This window comes from Panulirus ornatus, chromosome 2 (genome assembly GCF_036320965.1).
Source record: "Panulirus ornatus isolate Po-2019 chromosome 2, ASM3632096v1, whole genome shotgun sequence".
NCBI classification, from domain to species: Eukaryota; Metazoa; Arthropoda; class Malacostraca; order Decapoda; family Palinuridae; genus Panulirus; species Panulirus ornatus.
This window is the reverse complement of record NC_092225.1, coordinates 74631287-74646017: the sequence shown is the minus strand read 5'-3', so window position 1 is coordinate 74646017 and position 14731 is coordinate 74631287. Positions and strand designations below refer to the sequence as shown.

The window sequence follows — 14731 nt, the reverse complement described above, 5'->3', positions numbered from 1 at the left end:
TAAAAATATTTGAGTGGACAGAAGTTGGCAAGAATACTTAAGTTGTGGGGGAAGCAAGGTTTGAGTAGGTGTATGGTGCTTGTAAGAAGACTAGCTGGTAGTCCCATTTTGATGAGACAGAAAGTGAAACCAGCCATCTTGTCATGGAGAGCATGAGATGGTTTTGGGCACCACTTTAATGCTCCTTAGTCAGGACTGTAGTACCACCCTGGATTGCTGCTGTCAGCAGCCTGCTACATTATCCCTGTCCTTACATGCCTTCCTCACATACACCATTCCACGCATTCTTAAACCATTTCTTTCCCTCCTGTACTTTTCCACTTTGTTTGCCCATGCCGCATATGGTCTTCCTCTCTCTTCAACCCCTTTAATTGTGCTATCATACACTTTCCTTGTAAACTCCCAGTCTTGCATTCTATCTACATGCCCAAACTACTTCAAAGTATTACATTTCACCTACTCTACCATTCCTCAATTCATTCCCTTTGCATTCCCTGCTATACCACATCTCTCATACATCCCTTCATTTCTTACTTCATTACATCTAGTCACACCACAGGCTCTTCTCAAATAGCTCATTTCCACAGCCTGGATTCTTGAACTCTGTGGCTCATTCCATGTCCATGTTTTGGCTGCATAGGTCAGGGTAGCAGGGATTATGGTGACCCTTAATCCTCTCTTCACTTCTATACTTACACATCTACTATTCATTATTTTGTTAAGGTACCCAATGACTCTTCTACCCTATACTGCTGTCTCCCTTATGTTTCCTTCCACATCACCAAACTTACCCAAGACAGCTCCTACATACTTAAATTCTCTCACCTCTTCCAGTGTTTCTTCCTACATATCCACAGCACAATTTAGGATGCCTTGTTTCACTCTATATGGCTTTATGAAATCTATACTTTCAATTTGCTTCCTTTCAAATGCCATTACTTAAATTTTACATGCATTTGTATCCCTTCAAATGCCTTTACTTAAATTTTACATGCATTTATCTTCAGTCACTTATGCTTACACACACCATAAAACACATATACAGCCTTCTGCAACTCCTCTTCACTCTCAGCAAACAACACAGTATCATCAACAGATAGGCTTGCCACTGGCCACCATATCTCACTACCACACTCCATCTCTGCACCCCATTTCCCTAGTTTTGCTTTCATGTCTCGTACCACTTCCTGCAAACCAACATTCACTGGGAACCAATCACTCTCCTCTCTTCTTACTCGTACACATGCCTTACATCCTTGGTAAAAACTCTCACTGCTTCTAGCAACTTACCTCCCTCACCATATACTCTTAAAGCCTTCCACAAAGCATCTATATCAACCCTATCATATGCTTTTTCCAGATGAATAAATGCTACATACAAATCCATCTGTTTTTCCAAGTATTTCTCGCATAAATTCTTCAAAGCAAACACCAGATTTACACATCCTCTACCACTTCTGAAACCACACTGCTCTTCCCAAATCTGATGCTCTGTACATGCCTTCACCCTCTCAATCAGTACCCTCCCATATAATTTCCCAGGAATATTCTACAAACTTATGCCTCTCTAGTTTGAACACTCACCATTATCCCCTTTGCCTTTGTACAGTGGCACTATACATGCATTTCAACAGTCCTCAGGCACTTCTTCATGGTCCATACATACAATGAATAACCTTATCAACCAGTCAAGAACACAGTCACCCACTTTTTTAATGAATTCCACTGCAATACCATCCTAACCCTCCTGTCTTGCCAGACTTCATCTTCCGCAAGGCTTTCACTACATCTCTCTTTACCAAACCATTCTCTTTGACCCTTTCACTTCGCACACTACCCTGACCAAAACACCTTGCATCTGCCACTCGCTCATCAGACACATTCAACAAACCTTCAAAATATTCACTCCATCATCATCTCACTTCATCACTACCTGTTATCACCTCTCCACTTGCCCCCTTCACTGATGTTCCCATTTGTTTTCTTGTCTTAATGCATACTATTTACCTCCTTCCAAAACATCTTTTTATTCTCCATAAAGTTTAATGATACCCTCTCACCCCAACTCTCATTTGCCCTCTTTTTCAACCCTTGCACCTTTCTCTTGACCCCTTGCTGCTTTCTTTTATACATTTCCCACTCATTTGTACTGCTTTCAAGTAAGTATCGTCCAATCTTCTCTCTTTTCCCTTTCACTTACAACTTAACTCTTCATCCCACCTTTCACTACCCTTTGTAATTTGCCCACCTCCTACCTTTCTCATGCCTCATGCATCTTTTGGCAAGCCATCACTGCTTCCCTAGATACATCCCATTCCTTACCCACTTCCCTCGCATCTTTTGCTATTCTATACTCAATCTCTCGTGGTACTTCCTCACACAAGTATCGTTTCCACACTCACTAATTCTCATCAGCTGGGTTGACTGTTCACTGACTACCACTACTATGACTCTAACCTGTGTGGGCTTAACCCTGGGTGGCCCATGAAAGCTTCAAAATTCAGAATTGCTAACTGCTACACCAATGAATAACGATGATAATGATGATGATGATCATGAAAATGATAATAATGATATCTAGTGTTGACAGAAATGGATATGATGATGATGATGATTATGGTAATGATGATAACCCCTTAAGGATCTTAGCCGTCTTTGTACATTCTGTGGTAGGGAAACCCTAGCCATACTTGTATGGACTGCCTCTCCTTGCCTTTATTTAAATTCAAATGTGCTCTTTATTGGTATGTGGAAGTGCTTTATGTCATGAGCAACTAGAGTTAACACTGTGGAAAAAAATCGTAGGGAATTAGTTACCCATATAGCATAGAATTTTATCTTCTGGCGAACCTACCTGTTCTTGTTCGGGTTGCCTTTTCCCACTGTCATTGTAATTAAAGGGTGCACTTTATCAGTATGTAGAGATGCTATATGTCAAAAGCAACTAAAATTCGTACTAGGAAAGAATTCTTGTGTCTCAGTTACCAATATAACATGATGGAGGAAGTTATGGCCCTTGTATACATTGTGCATCAATTAGTGGCTAATTAGCAGTAGACTTCAGGGTGCAGAGTACTGTAATGATAATTAAACAGATGTTAAACTGTTTGTACTGGGAAAAGTTCTCTGTGCATCACTTATCCATAGGTGGTGGCTGAGAAGAGACAAAGATGAATGAGTCAATAAAAGGCAACAAACATATAATAAAGCAAGCTCATGCTGCACACCAGAGTTGGATGTCTGTGCAGTAACAAAGTTGTTTAATATACAAGATATTTCCCATCTCTTTACCTCTTTTGATATTTCCTATTGATTATTGTCTAGAATATTTTTTTAAATCTTTTGATGAACCCTGGTCTTGAGGACCACCCTAAATTTTTAGGCTTAATCCTCTAAAGGTTAATGATGATACTGATGATGAAAATAATGAAGATTATTTTTGTCAGACCTTCTCACTCTTTCCCACCATAGTGAAGCAGCATTAGGAACTGATAACTGAGCTTTAGAGTTAAAATCCTCACATGGCTCCTATTCTCTTCCTTCTTTTATATAGAAATGTTACAATAGGGAGGATATCCAGCCCCTTACCCCTGCCCCTCATTGTTATCTTCTGGGATCATGGAATTACAGTAATAATAATCATGATAATTATAATCATATTGATAGTGATAGTAATCATGAAAATGATTATGCATTTAGTGATTTAAGGTAGATTACCTCATACTTTGAAGGACAAAGATAGAAAATTTTAACTAGTCCAGTTTACTTTTATGTGGTATTATGGCAGATTAAAGATTACCCTAAATGATATCTAGAATGAAAAGTGAAAATTCTTCAGCCTCTACTCCTTATTTCTTTTGTCACAGAGGAGGGAAGAGGTCTGCGAGGTTCCCCAGGTCCTCCTGGTTCCCCTGGTCCCCCAGGGCCCCAGGGCATTGAGGGTATCCAAGGCTTAATGGGTCCCCCAGGGGATATTGGTCCACCGGGACAGCCTGGTTTAGATGGCCTGCCTGGGCAAAAGGTAAGATAATTGGAGAGATTTGTTGACTTGTTCATTTTAAAGATATGTTACCCCCACAAATTTTTTGCCTTTCTGTTTTAGACTTTCAATTTTTACTACATACCTCTTAGGTTACTTAGAAATTTCAGTAACATACAGAAGATTGGAAGTGTCTGTTAGTTCATGCAAACTTTCTTTAATATTTCAGGGAGAAAAGGGAAAGCCAGGTAGCCCAGGTTCCAAAGGAGATATAGGGCCCCAAGGATTCCGTGGTGAGAAAGGTGATAGGGGTCTTCCAGGACCCCCAGGTTTAGTCACCTCCCTCATACAGCCTGATGGAACAAATATCACGGTGGTTAAGGTTGGTGTGCTTATTAGATATTATGATTCTGCTCACTGATCAGCAATTAACATATTTAGCATATCAATATTCCAGAAGTTTCCATTTATCTGCTTTCTGATTTTTTCTTAAACCCACAGCAAATTTTCAGATTGCAGTCCTATTCTTGAAAATGGCCCACTACTGCAGTGCTGAAAAAGCCATTTCAGTTTATCATATTAATCAGTTGTCTTTCTTTCTGCTGATAAGCTTGATGTAACAAATATGTGTAACGTACAGAATTAGCTTAGAATTAATGCAAATAATATCATTACCAGGAGGTCTGATACCATTTATCATGCATATCTACACCAGTAATATGAATGGTTTCTGTTCTTTTTTTATGCTTATTACTTGAATCTCATTAACCAGATTTACCTTAGAGAACATTCATGTATGTTAGCTGTATATACTAGTACATTATTAGTAGTTCTCATACCCATTCACATTGCACATTCAGGTTATTAATTAGATTTTGCATGTTTATTCATCCTTATACTATGGTACTTAAAAAACACATTACTTATCATCCACAGTCATACACCTAGCAAAATCATCTGAAATTCCTCGGAGAATATTCTTTGTCATGGTCCATGTTGGCTCCCCGTTCCTTCAGCCATACAAATTCACCAGTATCAGTTATGTCAAACAATTGATCCATCAAACTTTGTAATGTCATCCTATCAAATACTTCTCCCTAATATTCAAACCAACTACTTCTACCTAATTCTCCTTTCTTCTGTTTTAATTTCTGAAAATGTTATGCAGAGTCTATCTCTGATGCTATTATTTTCATTTGATATTTTAAAAGATTGACATCCACAAAGAAGAATAAGTAAAAGATTCCATTTTGAAGGATACTTGTATATTTCATATTCTTCTTCCTTTTCACCAAAGTTCTCAGAGAGCTTTGAACTCTTCCACCTTTCATTAACCTATATATGTTTTTATATAGGCAAGCAAGTATGAATATGTACATATGTATGTATGTAATGTCTGCATATGTGTATGTATATGTTGATATGTATATGTATGTGTGTGTTATCCCTGGGGATAGGGAAGAAAGAATACTTCCCATGTATTCTCTGCGTGTCATAGAAGGCAACTAAAAGGGGAGGGAGCAGGGTGCTGGAAATCCTCCCCTCTCGTTTCCAGTTTAGTAGAAGAAGAAGAAACAGAGAAGGGGGGCCAGGTGAGGATTTCCCTCAAAGGCTCAGTCCTCTTTTCTTAATGCTACCTGGCTAACACAGGAAATGGCGAATAGTATAAAAAGAAAAATGTGCGTGTGCAGGCGTTTGATCGAGTAAGTAATGAAAGGGTAAGAAAGATGTGTGGTAATAAAGAGAGTGTGGTTGAGAGAGCAGAAGAGGGTGTTTTGAAATGGTTTGGTCACATGGAGAGAATGAGTGAGGAAAGATTGACGAAGAGAATATATGTGTCAGAGGTGGAGGAAACGAGAAGTGGGAGACCAAATTGGAGGTGGAAAGATGGAGTGAAAAAGATTTTGAGTGACTGAGGCCTGAACATGCCAGAGGGTGAAAGGCCTGCAAGGAATAGAGTGAATTGGAGTGATATGGTATACTGGGTTCAACGTGATCAATGGATTGAATCAGGGCATGTGAAGCGTCTGGGGTAAACCATGGAAAGTTCTGTGGGGCCTGGATGTGGATGTGGAGCTGTGGTTTTGGTGCATTATACATGACAGTTAGAGACTGAGTGTTAACGAATGTGGCCCTTGCTGTCTTTTCCTAGTGCTACCTTGCACATATGCACGGGGAGGGGGTTGTTCTTTCATGTGTGGCGGGTGGCGATGGGAATGAATGAGGGCAGACAGTATGAATTATGTACATGTGTATATGTGAGTATGTCAGTGTGTGTATATATATGTGTACATTGAGATGTATAGGTATGTATATTTGCGTGTGTGGACGTGTATGTATATACATGTGTATGGGGGTGGGTTGGGCCATTTCTTTCGTCTGTTTCCTTGCGCTACCTCGCAAACGCGAGAGACAGCGACAAAGCAAAATAAATAAATAAATATAAATAAATATATATATATATTCTTTCTCCCCTATCCCTGGGGATAGGGAAAAAAAATACTTCCCATGCATTCCTCACGTATCATAAAAGGCAACTAAAGGGGAAGGGAGTGGGGGGCTAGCAACTCTCTCCTTGTATTTCAACTTTCTAAACGGGGAAACAGAGGGAGTCACGTGGGGAGTGCTCATCCTCCTCGAAGGCTCAGATTGGGGTGTCTAAATGTGTGTGGATGTAACCAAGATGAGAAAAAAGGAGAGATAGGTAGTATGTTTGAGGAAAGGAACCTGGATGTTTTGGCTCTGAGTGAAACGAAGCTCAAGGGTAAAGGGGAAGACTGGTTTGGGAATGTCTTGGGAGTAAAGTCAGGGGTTAGTGAGAGGACAAGAGCAAGGGAAGGAATAGCACTACTCATGAAACAGGAGTGGTGGGAGTATGTGATAGAGTGTAAAAAAGTAAACTCCAGATTGATATGGGTAAAACTGAGAGTGGATGGAGAGAGATGGGTGATTATTGGTGCATATGCACCTGAGCATGAGAAGGAAGATCATGATAGGCAAGTGTTTTGGGAGCAGCTGAGTGAGTGTGTTTGTAGTTTTGATGCACAAGACCAGGTTATAGTGATGGGTGATGTGAATGCAAAGGTGAGTAATGTGGCAGTTGAGGGAATAATTGGTGTACATGGGGTGTTCAGTGTTGTAAATGGAAATGGTGAAGAGCTTGTAGATTTATGTGCTGAAAAAGGACTGGTGATTGGGAATACCTGGTTTAAAAAGAGAGATATACATAAGTATACGTATGTAAGTAGGAGAGATGGCCAGAGGGCGTTATTGGATTACATGTTAATTGATAGGTGCGCGAAAGAGAGACTTTTGGATGTTAATGTGCTGAGAGGTGCAACTGGAAGGATGTCTGATCATTTTCTTGTGGAGGCAAAGGTGAAGATTGTAGAGGTTTTCAGAAAAGAAGAGAGAATGTTGGGGTGAAGAGAGTGGTGAGAGTAAGTGAGCTTGAGAAGGAGACATGTGTGAGGAAGTACCAGGAGAGACTGAGTACAGAATGGAAAAAGGTGAGAACAAAGGAGGTAAGGGGAGTGGGGGAGGAATGGGATGTATTTAGGGAAGCAGTGATGGCTTACGCAAAAGATGCTTGTGGCATGAGAAGAGTGGGAGGTGGGCAGATTAGAAAGGGTAGTGAGTGGTGGGATGAAGAAGTAAGATAATTAGTGAAAGAGAAGAGAGAGGCATTTGGATGATTTTTGCAGGGATAAAATGCAGATGACTGGGAGATGTATAAAAGAAAGAGGCAGGAGGTCAAGAGAAAGGTGCAAGAGGCAAAAAAGAGGGCAAATGAGAGTTGGGGAGAGAGAGTATCATTAAATCTTAGGGAGAATAAAAAGATGTTTTAGAAGGAGGTAAATAAAGTGCATGCGACAAAGGAACAAATGGGAACATCAGTGAAGGGGGCTAATGGGGAGGTGATAACAAGTAGTGCTGATGTGAGAAGGAAATGGAGTGAGTATTTTGAAGGTTTGTTGAATGTGTTTGATGATAGAGCAGCAGATATAGGGTATTTTGGTTGAGGCGGTGTACAAAGTGAGAGGGTTAGGGAGAATGATTAGGTAAACAGAGAAGAGGTGGTAAAAGCTTTGCGGAAGATGAAAGCCGGCAAGGCAGCGGGTTTGGATGGTATTGCAGTGGAATTTATTAAAAAAAAGGGGGTGACTGTATTGTTGAATGGTTGGTAAGGTTATTCAATGTCTGTATGACTCATGGTGAGGTGCCTGAGGACTGGTGGAATGCTTGCATAGTGCCATTGTACAAAGGCAAAGGGGATAAAAGTGAGTGCTGAAATTACAGAGGTATAAGTTTGTTGAGTATTCCTGGTAAATTATATGGGAGGGTATTGATTGAGAGGGTGAAGGCATGTACAGAGCATCAGATTGGGGAAGAACAGTGTGGTTTCAGAAGTGGTAGAAGATGTGTGGATCAGGTTTTTGCTTTGAAAAATGTATGTGAGAAATACTTAGAAAAGCAAATGGATTTGCATGTAGCATTTATGGATCTGGAGAAGGCATATGATAGAGTTGATAGAGATGCTCTGTGGAAGGTATTAAGAATATATGTTGTGGGAGGTAAGTTGTTAGAAGCAGTGAAAAGTTTTTATCGAGGATGTAAGGCATGTGTACATGTAGGAAAAGAGGAAAGTGATTGGTTCTCAGTGAATGTTGGTTTGCAGCAGGGGTGCGTGATGTCTCCATGGTTGTTTAATTTGTTTATGGATGGGGTTGTTAGGGAGGTGAATGCAAGAGTTTTGGAAAGAGGGGCAGGTATGCAGTCTGTTGTGGATGAGAGAGCTTGGGAAGTGAGTCAGTTGTTGTTCGCTGTTGATACAGCGTTGGTGGCTGATTCATGTGAGAAACTGCAGAAGCTGGTGACTGAGTTTGGTAAAGTGTGTGAAAGAAGAAAACTGAGAGTAAATGTGAATAAGAGCAAGGTTATTAGGTACAGTAGGGTTGAGGGACAGGTCAATTGGGAGGTAAGTTTGAATGGAGAAAAACTGGAGGAAGTGAAGTGTTTTAGATATCTGGGAGTGGATTTGGCAGCAGATGGAACCATGGAAGTGGAAGTGAATCATAGGGTGGGGGAGGGGGCAAAAGTTCTGGGAGCATTGAAAAATGTGTGGACGTCGAGAACATTATCTTGGAAAGCAAAAATGGGTATGTTTGTAGGAATAGTGATTCCAACAATGTTATATGGTTGTGAGGCATGGGCTATAAATAGAGTTGTGTGGAGGAGGGTGGGTGTGCTGGAAATGAGATGTTTGAGGACAGTATGTGGTGTGAGGTGGTTTGATCGAGTAAGTAATGAAAGGGTAAGAGAGATGTGTGGGAATAAAAAGAGTGTGGTTGAGAGAGCAGAAGAGGGTGTTTTGAAATGGTTTGGTCACATGGAGAGAATGAGTGAAGAAAGATTGACCAAGAGGATATATGTGTCAGAGGTGAAGGGAACGAGGAGAAGTGGGATACCAAATTGGAGGTGGAAAGATGGAGTGAAAAAGATTTTGAGTGATTAGGGCCTGAACTTACAGGAGGGTGAAAGGCGTGCAAGGAATAGAGTGAATTGGAACGATGTGGTATACCGGGGTCGACATGCTGCCAATGGATTGAACCAGGGCATGTGAAGCCTCTGGGGTAAACCATGGAAAGTTCTGTGGGACCTGGATGTGGAAAGGGAGCTGTGGTTTTGGTGTATTATACATGACAGCTCGAGACTGAGTGTGAACGAATGTGGCCTTTGTTGTCTTTTCCTAGCACCTCCTCACGTGCTTGCAGGGGGGAGGGAATTGTCATTTTCTGTGTGGCGGGGTGGCGATGGGAATTAATAAAGACATCAAGTATGAATTATGTACAAGTGTATATATGTACATGCCTGTGTATGTGTATGTATGTATACATTGAAATGTATATGTATGTATATGTGCATGTGTGAACGTGTATGTATATACATGTGTATGTGGGTGGGTTGGGCCATTCTTTCGTCTGTTTCCTTGTGCTACCTTGCTAACGCAGGAGACAGCGACAAAGTATAATAAATAAAATAAATAAATGAGTATATGAGTGGATGGGACGTTCTTCGTTTGTTTCCTGGTGCCATCTCGCTGATGCCCAAGGCAGGATGAATAGCTGGGTTGGCTGTGAGGTGAGTTTTCTTACCAGGATTTGAATCGGAGAGGCCTTTTCATGATTCATAGTCAACATTGTTAAGTACTGCACTGCAGAATCTCTTCATGGTATTTACTGTAACTAACATCCTCCTCCACTCATAATCAGTGATTCAATGTACAATTGCCTCCACATCCAACCAGGATAGTCAGCATTGTCAATCCTCTTTTTCCATGAGGTGTGAACCTCGGAAATATCGACTCACTACTTCAAAGCTTTCACTTCAAGTCACTTCCAGGTTTTCATTCTCCAGAGTTTTGCTTACATGTAGAGGTTGTAACTGGTATCCATAATGTCTGTGTGGTTTTAACTTTTGTTTCTATAAACTAACACAAGAAATTGTGATATCATTTCTTCATCTGTGGCATGTGAACCTGAGAGTATCAACTCATGAATTCGAATCCTAACTTGGGTAAATAGAGGTGTTGTCTGAGTTCAGGCCTTTAGAGTACACCACTCTTCCTTTGACACCATTGATACAGTGATTGTAATATCAGTGTTACCTTGACCCAAGTACGAAATAATGAAAATTCATAAATGGAAGTGGCTTTTATCAAATACTAACAATGAATAATACCTATTACTTGATAATGATTCAACTGATAGAGGTGGAATCACCATGGGCAAGGGCAGTGGAGGGGGAAGGGTGGCTGGAAGAGAAATGTGTGAGGATAGAGAAAAGTGAAGCATGAAGTGTCTGGCTTGCCTTGGGTAAATTCTAACACCAAGCAGCAGAATGTAAAGATATTTGCAAAAATATTGTATTGAGATAACATTAGTGATGAGGTTATATAGTAACCTTCTTGCAGGATGTCATTGATTAACAAGACCTTATTGATTTCTGCCTATTCAATGCCATGCACACCACCCCAATTTTTTTGCAGTGTGGCTTAATTGGTCAAATACAGTAGATGGAATGCTTTCTTTCAATAGATTTATTTCTACAGTTTGGTTGTATTGAAGATTCACTGTAACATGTACATATTGTATATATGTAAGGACACTTGTTTAATTTACGATCCATATAACACCACAGAAAAATAAATTCCTAAAGTTTTGAGTTAAAAATCCTTCATTAAGTATGGCTGCACCATGTATGAATGAGTGTTTATACATGATTGTACATTTCTCATGGATGTTATATTCATCAAACAAACTTCATTGGTTTCCTGTAATGTTGAACAAGTGATGTGGATTCATTAAGTAAGAAGCATAGATTAATGTAAGACATCATGGAAAATAAGGCCAGATAGGCTTTTTCATAGGGTTTGGGGTGAGTGCAGTGGGAGTGAAGTTCTGTGGTGGTGGTTGTTGCTGTGGAATTGGTTACGTTTTAGCTCGGGGCTGTCACGAGTACTTTGTACAGGTATTGAGCTTAACATTAGTAAAATTACAAGGAACTCTTTATATTACTTCACCTTAGGGATGAGCTTTGATATAACTTACCAAATATGCCTAATACCATCATGCTCAACCTACTAATGATATGAATAATATATGGAAAAATTACTCAGTGTCCATTATCTTGTCGGCTGACATTTTGTTCTTCATATCCATTTTACCAGATTATTAAGTATACTTCATGTGATATGAATTCACGATGTCTTATTAAACCCCATTATTTATCCATATCTCTGATGCCTGTTCCTTTCTGGAACTCTCTCAAGGGGGTGGCCGTGGCAATAGGGTCTCCATAACGAGTGAACTTCAGTGCTGCTTCTTAGCCTGTAGTACCTCACTCTTAATAGACCACTGGCAAAGGGCAACTCTGGTGCAGTGTTTGCAGAGGCTCTTACCTAATGCTCCGACTGAATACTTCTACCTCATGTTCCTATCTAATGTTCCTCCCTGCTACTTCTACCTCATGTTTCTACCTGATGCACCTACCTAAATGTTCCTATCTTCTACTGCTCTCTATTGCTTCAGCCATTTTGCCAAAAGGCAAGGCTAGCATGTAGCACTCACCACAGGGAAATCAAGTTACATAGAATGAGCTGTATGAGTTAAATGCTGTCAAGTGTTATGTATGACAAACCTAGCATGTGTAAAGTTCATCTTCCAGTTAGTGGCATTCGTTTGTGTGGATGAAAGGAAGGACATGGCCTTTGAGTGTATGTGACTGCCTGTTTGCTAATTAAAGGAGGGGCAAGGGGTTGCATTATCATGGAATAACTTAGACCTCTAGCATAAGCTGCAAATAATATCCCAATTTGCAGTTAACATCACTGTCCGCATTTTTGCATAGTCATTCTTATTTCTACATTTGTTTCATGAAATATTGCATAGGTGTGAACTATCAGCCTACTTCTCTGTCATCCCTATCCACTCCTCCTCCTTGCCTTGTTACCCCCTCATACTCCGACAACCCCTCCACTCTGGGTCACTAATGCAAGCTTCAAAGTAGTGAGCTGATACTCCCTGGGTTCACACCTCACGGAAAGAAAGGATTGACAACGCTGACCATCCTGGTTGGAAGTGAAGGCAACTATACTACTTAACCCCCCTTTATTGCTTTGCTAATGAAATATCAACATTCTCTTAAAGTAACTATGGTTACTCCTATTCTGTTTCACCATTGTTCTCTTAAGTTCCACCATTACCCTCCTGACAGATTCCAATATCTTTCAAGAATGTTGAACACTGTAGGTGGCATTATACAACCTTAATGCATTCTGATAATTTTAATTCATTCATTATTTCACAGTTTGCTTATGAAACATTCATTGCAAAGTTTAAAAGACATGGTAAAATACCTTCTATTTAAAAGATTTATACATTTTTTTCTCATTTAAAGTTACTTCACACCATTTCTAAAAAAAAAAATTCTAGATGGCTTTTCCTTACCTAAATCACATCCTAGACTATAATTTACTAAATTCTGATTTATTTCCCAGTAATTCCTCATCATTGCTAGTTGTATTCCATTTATCTTTATACAGCTAAACAAATACTGTCTTCATACAGTCATTTGGAACTCCCTATTTTTTCATGTCACTTTTGGCACTCTCTTCATTTATACAGCTGCTATTCTTCCTCTATTTTTTACCAAAATATTTTGGTAAATATTTATTTATTTATGTATTATATTTAACTATCGTCTCCCGCGTTAGTAAGTTAGCACAAGGAAACAGATGAGGAATGGCCCAACCCACCCACATGCACATGTATTTTTTGTAAATACTCTCCATAATTCTAAAACACTGATGCTGTTATTTTTTTCTTTTCTTTTTCTCGGCACTTACATCCCTCCAGGATTGCTTCATGTTCTCACTTAGATATTCTTTCAAACTTTTACCAAAATTTGATTCTTGTTTTTTCATTCCAGCTCATGGTCCTAGACCAACTAGAATGAATTGCTAACATACATAGTTTTAACATAATTCATGAAACCCCCACTTAATCCCTACATAATCTTTTGTTATTCATGCTGCCCGATTTTATTAAATCAGAAAGATCCGTTATACTCTGTCTTTATCTTTGCTAATGTATCCATGTTTTAAAAGTATTTTTTAGCTTCATTTACTTTACAGATGCCTGTAGCTCTATTCGTTTGCTTTGCTTTTAATTACAATGTGATCTGTTAGTATTGTCATCACTCATCACCAGACCTATGAGGGCTCCAATAATGTAACATTTCAAGATCATAAGATTTCTTCCTTTATCATTCAGTAATATTCTGTTATAGTAGAATCATGAAATTCAAAGGTTTTCCAAGTTTTCCTTAAAACAGAGGGTACTTTTCATCACATCTTATATATTTTGCAGTTTCTTTGCACCTCTGGAAACATCTAAGGTTTAGAATTTAAAGTATCTTAAGTGAAGAACATAGTTTGTATACCAGACATTAGTATTAACTACTGTAGTCCTTTCAAGGTTTTACAGTAAATTTTCTGGAGAAGTTTTTGCAAAACATGAAAATACCTGCTAGTATTGTCTCTTACGATAGTTTCCTTTCCTGAAAAATGAATGATTCCTGTAACATGATTCCACTTGGCATGAATTTTGATTGCATAATACAAACTTCATTCATTAGATTTACAACATAAATTATTTGTTTTATGGTTTATTCCATGTATACTTCAGGGAAATTATGGATGATTAAAGCTAATATTCACAAGAAAATTAAGTATGCAAATTGACCATTCTGCACATAATCAGGAAATTGCTGACTGCATATCTGCAATCAGATTCTCTCTTACCAATCTGTAATGCACAATAGCTGACTGCTAACATTTTCTAGGAGATGGTTTCGCACATGAAAGAGCTGAGGAAGCCTAGCTGTATGAAAGCACCTCTTAGATAGATTCTTCCTCTAGTGGCTTCTTTAAGAGAGGCTCAAATGAAGCTGAGAATAATGATTACTCTTTGAAAGATCTTTGTATTCAAGGGTTATTTTTATGTCAGAATTTGATAAACTTTTTGTTTAAACTTTGAATTAAGAAACCTTTATGTAAGTTCATGTAGAATTATATCTGTTGTGAAAGCCTAAAGTGATTTAGCAGTATGATAACTTTGCAGATAGCTATATACCCCCTTAGAAATGTCATGTGCTTGAGAAAGGTTTCATGCTTCTTTCTTGTGTGAGCTG

General features: G+C 39.2%; 1 protein-coding gene and 1 long non-coding RNA gene across 2 annotated transcripts in view; one reads left to right on the top strand and one right to left on the bottom strand.

Moving 5' to 3' along the window:
* LOC139757283 (uncharacterized) overlaps window positions 1-14731 on the bottom strand; it is a 357868-nt gene that overhangs the window by 87274 nt on the left and 255863 nt on the right. The gene's annotated exons all lie outside the window — the stretch shown is intronic.
* Window positions 1-14731, top strand: part of LOC139757279 (uncharacterized) — a 791816-nt gene that overhangs the window by 612473 nt on the left and 164612 nt on the right. Inside the window, exons 22-23 of the mRNA XM_071677629.1 lie at window positions 3867-4021; window positions 4209-4361. Coding sequence (XP_071533730.1) covers window positions 3867-4021; window positions 4209-4361 — 308 coding nt within the window. The remainder of the gene's footprint in view (window positions 1-3866; window positions 4022-4208; window positions 4362-14731) is intronic.